The 13,976-nt window shown below is 46.0% G+C and overlaps 1 protein-coding gene across 3 annotated transcripts in view; it reads left to right on the top strand.

The window, feature by feature from the left end:
* PLPP4 (phospholipid phosphatase 4) overlaps nt 1-13,085 on the top strand; it is a 127,616-nt gene extending 114,531 nt beyond the window's left edge. For all 3 annotated transcript variants that reach the window (XM_081242506.1, XM_081242504.1, XM_081242505.1), the window contains one exon: nt 12,539-13,085. In XM_081242506.1, the coding sequence (XP_081098632.1) occupies nt 12,539-12,713 (175 nt within the window). In that variant the 3' untranslated portion in view covers nt 12,714-13,085. The remainder of the gene's footprint in view (nt 1-12,538) is intronic.
* Nucleotides 13,086-13,976: the final 891 nt, after the last annotated feature.

The following is a 13,976-nucleotide window of genomic DNA, read 5'->3' as shown; positions in this document are numbered from 1 at the left end:
ATTTCTCCTTTTTATAAGGCCACCAGTCATTATTCGATTAGAGCCCATTCTACTGATCTGATTTTAACCTGCTCATCTTTGTACAGACTCTATATCCAAATAAGGCTATATTCTGAGGTACTGGGGGTTAGGACTTCAGCATATCTTTTGGAGGAACAATTCTTGATGCATAACGGTGCTCAATAAATATGTGTGGAATGAATGAATGAATGATTTTGGCTAAATCGTATTCCTTTCTTACTAGTATCATTTTTTCTATACACTGGTTTTACTAACATTATTCTTTGCAAGTTCTTTCTCTTCAAAAAGGAACAAAAGAAGTGAACTTTACAGTTCATCCATTCACTCATTCATTATGTTGCCTGTGTGCCGGGCATTCTCTGATGGAGGCACAGTATTGAGGTAGACGGACTTGGCGCTGCCCTGCCAGCTTACAGTATACCAGGGGGATTGTGCGTTCTCTGTGCTATGTCAGTTCTTTTATAGAAACTCAAAGTCACAAAAACAGGACGCTTCATTAGTAGTAGAATAAAAAGAACAGAAACAGTCATGTGAGGTTGTTGAGTTATCCAGAGCTGGTATTTACCCTAGGGTCTTGGGTCATAGAGCCCAAGGCACACAAGGTCCCAAGTCACACCAGCTGAGTGACGCTGGTTGTTGCCATGGCAACGGAGAGGGCTGTGTTCCTCCCAAGGACTTGATAGTGCGTCTTCAGAAGCCTTTCTGCTTGTCTGTGTCAGAGCAGGTGAGCAGGGCTGGCACGCGGTGGGCCAGACTCCACGAGACCCTTTCCTGTCCTTTGACCTCATGAGAAGGGGTTGGGGTCATGCCCATTGTATGGGTAAGGATTCAAATCCAGGTTGCCTGATTCAAAGTCTAGCCCTCTTTCTACTCCCATTGGAGCATACTAGGTGTTGATTCTAACCTCCCCTTTTAAATAGCTTTGTTGAGGTATAATTCAGAACTCATAATTCATAAGTTCTCCCTTTTAAGGTGCACAGTTCAGAGGTTTTTAGTATCTTCAGAGTTGTACAACTATCACCACCATCCAGTTCCAGAAAATGTTCATATCTTCCATCCACTGCAGCCCCTGGCAGCCACGAATCTACTGTCTTTCTCTGGATCTCCCTCTTCTGGACATTGCACATTCTGGGCATCACACAGTATGTGGCCTTTTGTGGCTGGTGGTGTCTGTTCTTTAGTGCGTCTTGTAAATGTTATTCAGTGCATCTCAGTTCACCAAACATTTACTGAATGTCTGCTGGGCTCTGGGGAAATGAAGGTGAGGCAGTCAAGGTGCGAGTCAACACCGAGAGGTAGATGTGGGCTGAGAGGTGCACAGGCAGCAGCCCAGAGAGCCAGTGGGGACCCTGGTCCAGGCTGAGGGGACGTGGAACACCCTTCTTTCCCAGCCCACACCAGAAGCCTAGTCAACTGACGTCCTATAGACTTATAATGACACCACCCCCTGAGAGAAGATGGACCTTCCTTCAGTGTCTCAGACTTGCCACGCCCCTTCCTTCCTCCTCCCTGCCTCCACTTCCCCCTCCCCCGGCTTCACACCTGGTTATCCTGCAGGGCTGGCTGGTGGGTCTTGGCCTCAGTGAAACTCCCCCGGTCCAGACAAGCCAGGGCGCTCTGCTGTCCGACCTCACAGACCCACCTTCTCCCTCATGGCGCGCACTATAGCTGCAGCTCACTGATACGACTGTCACTTTCCCTAGGACTGGGAACATGTCTGTCTTGTTCAGCCTCGTGTCCTAGGACCGGGCATCACGCCTGACACCTGATCCCCATGCAACGTACGTGATGGATGAATGACATGAAGGCTGAGTGAGGAGACTGCAGCGTGTGTACTCCGGGGACACGGAGCTCCACATGTGCCCCCACGGAATCACAGCCCCACCTCGTCCCATGCTACCATGTTTGGGGTGAAGTCAATCCCAAGTAGTTTCTTTCCCTAATAAAGGCCCACTTGTCCCCTGCCTGCTTTTCTGTCAGCACACGCTCTACAGAATGTGAACGTGACTTCATCAGGTGGCACTTGGTGGCATTCTCTCTCATAAAGTAAGTCATTTTGTAAATCTTGTTCACCACCTTTGTGATAAACAAAGCCCCGGATGACTGTGCTGACAAGGCGCCTTCGCTAGACCTTTCATTGCCCTGGTTCCTTCTGATAACTGTGCTGGCACCTATGATACCACTTTTTATTCATGCCATTAAATGGGAAAACAACATTGACAGCAATCACCATTCTCTGGCTGCTGCCGCACCAGTCAGCCTGGGGAACATATACTCAGAATGATTTGATGTCTTTTGGTCAGTGATGCACCTAATAAAATGCCTTGTCACAGAAAATAGAAAGTCACATGGCATTATTTGTAGGTTTTGCTGTGTGATCTGTTCAGTAGTCAATGGCTTAAATGCAGTTGTCCTGGATCATTTCAGATACTAAGAAAAATAACACCCTGTGGGGCTGTTCTCTGGGGCTACTGGAAAAACAAAACAATAGTGTGACTCTAAGACCTTGAACTGGAGAAAGCCCTGGCACTTTTCACAGGCTGCTGGCCACAGGCTTTGTGAAGAGTTTCTCAGTTTAAGGAATTTGATTTAATCGCATTAATTATGCCTTGTGACTCCACTGAGGAATTCATAGTACATATCACTTTCCAGTTTCTTGGGTGACAGATGTTTTCTAAGTTCACGCGTTTATTTAAAATGCGGTGAAAGTTTGGCCATGCTAAAGAGATGACAACTGAAGACGGCTGAGTTGGTGTGTGCGAAGAAGGATGGGGAAGGACTAGGAAGCCCCCAGTAGTGCCGGAGAGGAACGGAGGAACAGTGGTAGACGCTATTTTTTTAGACAATGTATTTTAAGGTCTTGTTTTGTGTTGTGCTCTGGGATATACTGCTCAGAAGCAGTTCTCATTAAATCATTGTCACGACTCAATGACGTGGATATCGAAATTTGCGTTTGAGAGCTAGGGAGACTGAGGCTCCGAGGTGCAGTGACTTGCCCTGGTCAGGGCTGCAGTGTCTTTGTCGAGGATTCCTCAGCTGGGAGGATTCTCAGGCCGGGGGTGAGAGTAGATGCTGGATACCTTACCATGGCCCCAGATGCCTGCTCTGGGAGCAAGAATGGGCCCCTGGGTCTCACTGATGTCTCTCCGATGGTCCTCTCCTCCCCTACTACCTTGGAGGCTACTCACCAGGGCTGAGTGGCCACTAATCTGTTTGCCTCGCTTTTCTGCCAGGTGGTGGCCACAGTCGCACCGTGTTTGCACTCCTATGGAGAGGAAGTAGCTACAGTTATTCATTCTCTCTCTGACCTGTTAGAATGACCTTTGTTTGTAAGAGATGTTTTATCCCAATTCTGGATAAGCCTTGGCAGTTTCCAAATGATCGGAAGGCAGTCTCAGGAGGCTGACCCTGGGGACCAAATTCCTGGGACACTCACATGAGAAGCCCTCTCAGCGGCCATGCACTTGCTCCTGATGAGGGAACTGAGGCCCAGAGAGGGGACCGGGGCCCACACAGGACACCACAGGACAGTAACCAGAATCTAGCCCCCAGTTGCTGTGCACGTATTCATTCATCCACTTCCTTCCGCCAACTTAATTCTGCGTAAGGTGAGCAAAGTGCTGTTCCAGGCACTGAGGAATCAACAGCCAATGACCCAGACAGAGGCCCCTGCCCTGGTGGAGTGTAGAGTCCAGTGTTAAACATTACATCATTGCACAGCTCGGAACTATTTGCCATTCTTATCCCCCGGGGGCTAATGAAAGTGTATCCCTGGGAGACAGGGTCTAGTCTGGAGGTCAGGTGATGCATCCTTGCACAAGGATGTGGAGTTGAGCTTGGAAGGATGAGTAGAAATTGAATAGGTGAGATGAAGGGAAGGGATTCCCAGGATGGAAGGGGAGGAGAGGGAGGAAGCAGAACTATTGGAGAAACAGAAGGAAGACGGTGGCTGCAGCAGAGTCAGGGGACGGGGATGGCTGAGAGGTTGGCAGGACCAGCTTTGTGGCTTTGAAGGCCGTAGGGGCTTAATCAAGTCCCTAAGAGCAGTGGGAAGGCATCTAATCAGGCAGATAACCTCATCTATTGTTATGGAATATGATGTTATGGAAAAACCCAAACAAACTTTTTGGCCAACCCAATATCTGCACTTGGGAAACAATCCCTAGCAGCTGTGTCCACCCTCAGATGCCAGAGCAGGGTCTGGGCACCTGTTCTGCACACAGTGGACCTTCATTCTGCCATCATAGGAATGCCTGTGTTCCTTACCTGTTTTTTTTTTTCCGCTTTATAACCAAGTGAATCAGTCATACATATACATCTGTTCCCCCATCCCTTCCCTCTTGTGTCTCCCTCCCTCCCACCCTCCCTATCCCACCCCTCCAGGCGGTCACAAAGCACCGAGCTGATCTCCCCGCGCTCTGCGGCTGCTTCCCAATAGCGATCTACCTTACGTTTGGTAGTGTATATATGTCCATGCCTCTCTTTCGCTTTGTCACAGCTTACCCTTCCCCCTCCCCATATCCTCAAGTCCATTCTCTAGTAGGTCTGTGTCTTTATTCCTGTTTTACCCCTAGGTCCTTCATGACATTTTTTTTTCTTAAATTCCATATATATGTGTTAGCATACGGTATTTGTCTTTCTCTTTCTGACTTACTTCACTCTGTATGACAGACTCTAGGTCTATCCACCTCATTACAAATAGCTCAGTTTCGTTTCTTTTTATGGCTGAGTAATATTCCATTGTATATATGTGCCACATCTTCTTTATCCATTCATCCGATGATGGACACTTAGGTTGTTTCCAGCTCCGGGCTATTGTGAATAGAGCTGCAATGAACATTTTGGTACATGTCTCTTTTTGAATTATGGTTTTCTCAGGGTATATGCCTAGTAGTGGGATTGCTGGGTCATATGGTAGTTCTATTTGTAGTTTTTTAAGGAACCTCCATACCGTTCTCCATAGTGGCTGTACCAATTCACATTCCCACCAGCAGTGCAAGGGTGTTCCCTTTTCTCCACACCCTCTCCAGCATTTATTGTTTCTAGATTTCTTGATGATGGACATTCTGACTGGTGTGAGATGATACCTCATTGTAGTTTTGATTTGCATTTGTCTAATGATTAATGATGTTGAGCATTCTTTCACGTGTTTGTTGGCAGTCTGTATATCTTCTTTGGAGAAATGCCTATTTAAGTCTTCTGCCCATTTTTGGATTGGGTTGTTTGTTTTTTTGCTATTGAGCTGTATGATCTGCTTATAAATTATGGAGATTAATCCTTTGTCAGTTGCTTCATTTGCAAATATTTTCTCCCATTCTGAGGGTTGTCTTTTGGTCTTGTTTATGGTTTCCTTTGCTGTGCAAAAGCTTTGAAGTTTCATTAGGTCCCATTTGTTTATCTTTGTTTTTATTTCCATTTCTCTAGGAGGTGGGTCTAAAAGGATCTTGCTGTGATTTATGTCATAGAGTGTTCTGCCTATGTTTTCCTCCAAGAGTTTTATAGTGTCTGGCCTTACATTTAGGTCTTTAATCCATTTTGAGCTTATTTTTGTGTATGGTGTTAGGGAGTGATCTAATCTCATACTTTTACATGTCCCTGTCCAGTTTTCCCAGCACCACTTATTGAAGAGGCTGTCCTTTCTCCACTGTACATTCCTGCCTCCTTTATCAAAGATAAGTTGGCCATATGTGCGTGGGTTTATCTCTGGGCTTTCTATCCTGTTCCATTGATCTATCTTTCTGTTTTTGTGCCAGTACCACACTGTCTTGATTACTGTAGCTTTGCAGTATAGTCTGAAATCAGGGAGTCTGATTCCTCCAGCTCCGTTTTTTGTTCTCAAGATTGCTTTGGCTATTCGGGGTCTTCTGTTTTTCCAAACAAATTTTGAAATTTTTTGTTCTAGTTCTGTGAAAAATGCCAGTGGTAGTTTGATAGGGATTGCATTGAATCTGTAGATTGCTTTGGGTAGTAGAGTCATTTTCACAATATTGATTCTTCCAATCCAGGAGCATGGTATATCTCTGCATCTATTTGTATCATCTTTAATTTCTTTCATCAGTGTCTTATAATTTTCTGCATACAGGTCTTTTGTCTCCTTAGGTAGGTTTATTCCTAGATATTTTATTCTTTTTGTGGCAATGGTAAATGGGAGTGTTTTCTTGATTTCACTTTCAGATTTTTCATCATTAGTGTACAGGAATGCCAGAGATTTCTGTGCATTAATTTTGTATCCTGCTACTTTACCAAATTCATTGATTAGCTCTAGTAGTTTTCTGGTAGCATCTTTAGGATTCTCTATGTATAGTATCATGTCATCTGCAAACAGTGACAGCTTTACTTCTTCTTTTCCGAGTTGGATTCCTTTTATTTCCTTTTCTTCTCTGATTGCTGTGGCTAAAACTTCCAAAACTAAGTTGAGTAAGAGTGGTGAGAGTGGGCAGCCTTGTCTTGTTCCGGATCTTAGTGGAAATGGTTTCAGTTTTTCACCATTGAGGACGATGTTGGCTGTGGGTTTGTCATATATGGCCTTTATTATGTTGAGGAAAGTTCCCTCTGTGCCTACTTTCTGCATGGTTTTTATCATAAATGGGTGTTGAATTTTGTCGAAAGCTTTCTCTGCATCTATTGAGATTATCATATGGTTTTTCTCCTTCAATTTGTTAATATGGTGTATCACATTGATTTGCATATATTGAAGAATCCTTGCATTCCTGGAATAAACCCCACTTGATCATGGTGTATGATCCTTTTAATGTGCTGTTGGATTCTGTTTGCTAGTATTTTGTTGAGGATTTTTGCATCTATGTTCATCAGTGATATTGGCCTGTAGTTTTCTTTCTTTGTGACATCCTTGCCTGGTTTTGGTATCAAGGTGATGGTGGCCTCGTAGAATGAGTTTGGGAGTGTTCCTCCCTCTGCTATATTTTGGAAGAGTTTCAGAAGGATAGGTGTTAGCTCTTCTCTAAATGCTTGATAGAATTCTCCTGTGAAGCCATCTGGTCCTAGGCTTTTGTTTGATGGAAGATTTTTAATCACAGTTTCAATTTCAGTGCTTGTGATTGGTCTGTTTATATTTTCTATTTCTTCCTGATTCAGTCTTGGCAGCCTGTGCATTTCTAAGAATGTGTCCATTTCTTCCAGGTTGTCCATTTTATTGGCATAGAGTTGCTTGTAGTAATCTCTCATGAACTTTTGTATTTCTGCAGTGTCAGTTGTTACTTCTCCTTTTTCATTTCTAATTCTATTGATTTGAGTCTTCTCCCTTTTTTTCTTGATGAGTCTGGCTAATGGTTTATCAATTTTGTTTATCTTTTCAAAGAACCAGCTTTTAGTTTTATTGATCTTTGCTATCGTTTCCTTCATTTCTTTTTCATTTATTTCTGATCTGATCTTTATGATTTCTTTCCTTCTGCTAACTTTGGGGGATTTTTGTTCTTCTTTCTCTAATTGCTTTAGGTGCAGGGTCGGGTTGTTTACTCGAGATGCTTCCTGTTTCTTAAGGTGGGATTGTATTGCTATAAACTTCCCCCTTAGAACTGCTTTTGCTGTGTCCCATAGGTTTTGGGTCGTCGTGTCTCCATTGTCATTTGTTTCTAGGTATTTTTTTATTTCCTCTTTGATTTCTTCAGTGATCACTTCGTTATTGAGTAGTGTATTGTTTAGCCTCCATGTGTTTGTATTTTTTACAGATCTTTTCCTGTAATTGATGTCTAGTCTCATAGCATTGTGGTCAGAAAAGATACTTGATACAATTTCAATTTTCTTAAATTTACCAAGGCTTGATTTGTGACCCAAGATATGATCTATCCTGGAGAATGTTCCATGAGCACTTGAGAAAAATGTGTATTCTGTTGTTTTTGGATGGAATGTCCTATAAATATCAATTAAGTCCATCTCGTTTAATGTATCATTTAAAGCTTGTGTTTCCTTTTTTATTTTCATTTTGGATGATCTGTCCATTGGTGAAAGTGGGGTGTTAAATTCCCCTACTATGATTGTGTTACTGTCGATTTCCCCTTTTATGGCTGTTAGTATTTGCCTTATGTATTGAGGTGCTCTTATGTTGGGTGCATAAATATTTACAATTGTTTTATCTTCTTCTTGGATCGTCCCTTGATCATTATGTAGTGTTCTTCTTTGTCTCTTCTAATAGTCTTTATTTTAAAGTCTATTTTGTCTGATATAAGAATTGCTACTCCAGCTTTCTTTTGATTTCCATTTGCATAGAATATCTTTTTCCATCCCCTTTCAATCTGTTTGTGTCTCTAGGTCTGAAGTGGGTCTCTTGTAGACAGCATATATATGGGTCTTGTTTTTGTATCCATTCAGCCAATCTGTGTCTTTTGGTGGGAGCATTGAGTCCATTTACATTTAAGGTAATTATCGATATGTATGTTCCTATTCCCATTTCCTTAATTGCTTTGGGTTCGTTATTGTAGGTATATTCCTTCTGTTGTGTTTCTTGCCTAGAGAAGTTCCTTTAGCATTTGTTGTAAAGCTGGTTTGGTGGTGCTGAACTCCCTCAGCTTTTGCTTGTCTGTAAACGTTTTAATTTCTCCATCAAATCTGAATGAGATCCTTGCTGGGTAGAGTAGTCTTGGTTGCAGGTTTTTCTCCTTCATCACTTTAATTATGTCCTGCCACTCCCTTCTGGCTTGTAGAGTTTCTGCTGAGAGATCAGCTGTTAACCTGATGGGGATTCCCTTGTGTGTTATTTGTTGTTTTTGCCTTGCTGCTTTTAATATGATTTCTTTGTGTTTAATTTTTGACAGTTTGATTAATATGTGTCTTGGCGTATTTCTCCTTGGATTTATTCTGTATGGGACTCTCTGTGCCTCCTGGACTTGATTAACTATTTCCTTTCCCATATTAGGGAAGTTTTCAACTATAATCTCTTCAAATATTTTCTCAGTCCCTTTCTTTTTCTCTTCTTCTTCTGGAACCCCTATAATTCGAATGTTGGTGCGTTTAATGTTGTCCTAGCGGTCTCTGAGACTGTCCTCTGTTCTTTTCATTCTTTTTTCTTTATTTTGCTCTGCATCAGTTATTTCCACTATTTTATCTTCCACCTCACTTATCCGTTCTTCTGCCTCAGTTATTCTGCTATTGATCCCATCTAGAGTATTTTTCATTTCATTTATTGTGTTCTTAATCAATGCTTGATTCATCTTTAGTTCTTCTAGGTCCTTGTTAACTGTTTCTTGCATTTTATCTATTCTATTTCCAAGATTTTGGATCTTGGAAATAGAACCTTGGATCATCTTTACTATCATTATTCTGAATTCTTTTTCAGGTAGACTGCCTATTTCCTCTTCATTTGTTAGGTCTGGTGGGTTTTTATCTTGCTCCTCTTCCTGCTGTGTGTTTTTCTGTCTTCTCATTTTGCTTATCTTACTGTGTTTGGGGTCTCCTTTTTTGCAGGCTGCAGGTTCGTAGTTCCTGTTGTTTTTGGTGTCTGTCCCCAGTGGCTAAGGTTGGTTCAGTGGGTTGTGTAGGCTTCCTGGTGGAGGGGACTAGTGCCTGTGTTCTGGTGGATGAGGCTGGATCTCTTCTTTCTGGTGGACAGGTCCACGTCTGGTGGTGTATTTTGGGGTGTCTGTGGACTTTTTATGATTTTAGGCAGCCTCTCTGCTATTGGGTGGCGTTGTGTTCCTGCCTTGCTAGTTGTTTGGCATAGGGTGTCCAGCACTGTAGCTTGCTGGTCGTTGAGTGAAGCTGGGTGCTGGTGTTGAGATGGAGATCTCTGGAAGATTTTTGCCGTTTGATATTATGTGGAGCTGGGAGGTCTCTTGTGGACCAGTGTCCTGAAGTTGGCTCTCCCACCTCAGAGGCACAGCACTGACTCCTGGCTCCTCAATTTGGGATGATTTGTTGTCCATTCATGTATTCCACAGATGCAGGGTACATCAAGTTGATTGTGGAGCTTTAATGCGCTGCTTCTGAGGCTGCTGGGAGAGATTTCCCTTTCTCTTCTTTGTTCTCACAGCTCCCGGGTCTCAGCTTTGGATTTGGCCCCACCTCTCCGTGTAGGTCGCCGGAGGGCGTCTGTTCTTCGCTCAGACAGGACAGGGTTAAAGGAGCAGCCGCTTCGGGGACTCTGGCTCACTCAGGCCGGGGAGCAGGGAGGGGCACGGAGTGCGGGTGGAGCCTGCAGCGGCAGAGGTCGGCGTCATGTTGCACCAGCCCGAGGCGCGCCGTGCATTCTCCCGGGGAAGCAGTCCCTGGTTACTGGCACCCCGGCAGTGGCGGGCTGCACAGGCTCCCGGAAGGGGGGCGTGGACAGTGACCTGCGCTCACACACAGGCCTTGCGGCGGCGGCAGCAGCCCCAGCGTCCCACGCCCGTCTCTGGGGTCCGCGCTTTCAGCCGCGGCTCGCGCCCGTCTCTGGAGCTCCTCCAAGCAGCGCTCTTAATCCCCTCTCCTCGCGCACCAGGAAACAAAGAGGGAAGAAAAAGCCTCTTGCCTCTTCGGCAGGTCCAAACTTTTTCCTGGACTCCCTCCCGGCTAGCTGTGGCGCATTAGCCCCTTCAGGCTGTGTTCACGCCGCCAACCCCAGTCCTCTCCCTGCGCTCTGACCGAAGCCCGAGCCTCAGCTTCCAGCGCTGCGCGCCCCGGCGGGCGAGCAGACAAGCCTCTCGGGCTGGTGAGTGCCGCTCGGCACCGATCCTCTGTGCGGGAATCTCTCCGCTTTGCCCTACCCAGGTACGTGGGGTGTTTCTTGCCTTTTGGGAGGTCTGAGGTCTTCTGCCAGCGTACAGTAGGTGTTCTGTAGGAGTTGTTCCACGTGTAGCTGTATTTCTGGTGTATCTGTGGGGAGGAAGGTGATCTCCGCGTCTTACTCTTCCGCCATCTTCCCCAGAAGTGCTCCTTACCTGTTTTGATGCTGTTTATAAATAAAATTACATGCACTAAATTACTATATTTATTTGAAAGAGCTTAAAGCTATTTATTATAGTGATTTTAAACGTTTTACTCTTAGTCTAGTAAAAATGCTGAAGGTAGAAGCAATTCTTCAAAAGATAATAAAATACCAAAATATTGTCGTTTTTCTCAGAGATGATCCCCGTTATTCTAGATGGAACCAGAATACCTATCACAAAAGGGCTGATAAGTGGGGTGCAGATATCTAAGGGTTGAACAGTTTGTTTCCTTGGAAGATATATTTCTTTGACAGCCACCCCAAATTCCCCTGCAGGAGACACAGGAGAGTCAGCTTGTGACTTAAACTGAGGTCAGTACACAGTGTGTGGCTTACTGGGAAGGGTCTGGAGACTTAACATCCCCGACACTGGTAAAGGAAAGCTGTTGTCCCCCATCTGAACCCAGGTGCACTGCCCTTCGGTCATGGCCTGCTGTCTTCTGAAAGCTGGGACAACAGAAAGCTTGGGATGAACCTGCCAGGGTTTGAGCACAGCCTTGAGAAGCAGTGCAGGTCAGAGTCGGGACACCAGAGTTCAAGGCCAGTTCCATCATTAACAAGGGGTGGGGCCATGGAAAGTTTGTTGGCCTCTCTGAGCCTGAATTTCTTCTGTAAAATGGGGCTGATGCTCCCTGCCCATAGCAAGTGTGGGCGATTCAACAAGGTAATGAAGGTGAAAGTGGAAACCCCCAAATGGAGGATGACAGTTCAGCCTGGCAGCGACCTTCATGAGAGTGCAAAGTTTCTCTTATCATGGGAGGTCTTCCATTATTTTAGGACCTTTTTGGCAAGAATAACCCATAGTCAGTTTAAAGGGCATGCATGCACATGACACACACATGCACACACACACACAAACACACACAGTGAAGATTGTTGGGATGGGCTGCTTTCATGGGGTCTCTACTGGGAACCAGCTGAATGCCTTTTTTGGCAAGGGGCCACCATAGAGGTGGTGAAGAGGCCTGTTTCACCCGCAGATACCCTCTCCTGCCTTGTCTGCCCCCCCAGCACCCTCCAACTTGACAGAATCTGCAGCTTTTGGGAGGCATTGGGCCCCTCCCGCCGGGACTGTCGAGTTCGCCAATCCTGGTGTATCATAAAATGTTGCATTCACTTTGTGACTCAGAAGTTTCATTTCATCCCTGGGCAATCACTGACTGTGAGGCCCCGCTGGGTTTCTGTGGTGCACCGGCAGTGTTGCAGGAGTCCAGTGGGAACTTGCTAAAGGAAAAGAAATGACAGCCCCCGAGGGTATCCAGATCCCATGGAGATGGCCGGAATTCTTCCAGAATTTGGAATTGATTTTCAAAATCAAGAAGGCAAATCTGAGTTCATGCTGTGTTCAGCTGCATATTCTATAAAGAGAAGACTCAAGTACACGTTTAAAAGGGACGTTTAAGTTCTAAGATGGTAAGAGTTTGCAGAGGCCGCAAGGTCTATAGATCCAGTGAGGTTTCTCTTTGCTTTAGTCTTTCAGGGAGTCCAATCAGCAAACCAGTCATTGCAGCTGGTAGGAAAAGTGCTTTCTGGAAAACATAACTGGCCACATTTGAAAGATCATAACGCGTTTCTCCCGGTTCTGCTCTTCTGTCCTAGATTCTTTTGTTGGTGGAGTCATTGGCCTCATTTTTGCCTACATTTGCTACAGACAGCACTACCCGCCTCTGGCCAACACAGCTTGTCACAAACCGTACGTCAGCCTACGAGTCCCGCCGTCGCTGAAGAAAGAGGAGAGGCCCACGGCCGACAGCGCAGCCAGCCTGCCCCCTGAGGGGATCACCGAGGGCCCCGTATGACTGGGACCTCGGAGGATGGACGCTGAGCCCAGGCCGCGCTCTACCACCTGTCATAACACGGTAGAAGAGGTTTTCTGTAGTGTGTTCCTCATCAGTTGTTTCTCCAACTTATCCTTCTGCTTCCATTTTGCCGACGGTGTTCCTGCTACTTTAGATGTTTACTTTCAGCTCTCCTGAATTTGCAGGGGAAGGACCCAGGAACATTCTCTGAGAGACCTGTGGGTTTGGAAGGAGGCTGCAAGGGTGGGCGGGCGCAGCTTGGTCGATTCCTCCGTCTGAAGTGTTTTCTATCTCAGCCACCGTCCGATGATTTCATGGTTGTAAAGCGTAATAAAATGTCCCACCTGGGAGACGTGGTGTTGGCCGTGCAGCGCACCAGTCATTTGGGGCCGCAGTGAGTCTCACATCCGCCGCCGGGTGAGCAGCTGGCCCAGCGCTAGCTCTGGCTGTGGTCGTTCTAGGTGTGGAGCTGGGGGCAAAGGCTGAGAACTTTCCCAACAGTCAGCCACAGCTTATGTCTCTGAAATGGACTTGCAACTTGGAGATACAGCCTTAGTATCTCCAGGGCTTTTTGCATCGTTGAATCTAGAAGAAGTGAGATGAATAAGCTCACGCATAGGCTTCCACCAAACACGATGCAAATAAAGATTCCAAGCATGGGGAGGGGGTCACTGCAGTTTTCTGAGGGCCCTGGCTACCGTATCCTTTCAAGGGAATGGCTGGGTGACGATGGAGTAAGAAGCAGCCTCCAGGTAGGAGTTCTTCCCCTGTAGGATCCCAGTGCTTGAAAGCTTCTTCAGGCGGTGGCGGCACGTCCCCATTGCTATCTGGCAGGTGGCGTTACAGCATGATGGGGCGCGGCAGAAGGTGCCAGAGCACAGTCAGCAGTGTGCTGTCTCTTGCTCAGCTCTTTGAACTGTTTAAAAGCGGCCAGTCGAGAACCGTTTTTACTCTCAGCACAGAGCCTGCCGCTCCTCAGCCGGCTGGTTCTCTTCAAAGCAGCAGGTGTCCCTCCGTTCGGTTCTGGTCACGCGCCCCAAGTGGTTCTCCAGATTGCTGGGCCTGCTGCGACGCGAAGCGTTTCTGGTGTCTGAAGACTGTCAATTCCCAGCAGTCCATGGGACAGACTGCATTTGGAAAGACTCGAGTGGCTGGAGAGGTGGTCACCCGCATAGCTCTGCCCTGGCTGTGCCCGTTGGAACCGTCAGGATGTCTGTGATCAGCCACGTCCGCTGCGG

This window comes from Mesoplodon bidens (assembly GCF_964165515.1).
Source record: "Mesoplodon bidens genome assembly, chromosome: 1".
NCBI lineage: Eukaryota > Metazoa > Chordata > Mammalia > Artiodactyla > Ziphiidae > Mesoplodon > Mesoplodon bidens.
Note: the sequence above shows the minus strand (reverse complement) of the source record. Positions and strands in the feature narration are given on the sequence as shown.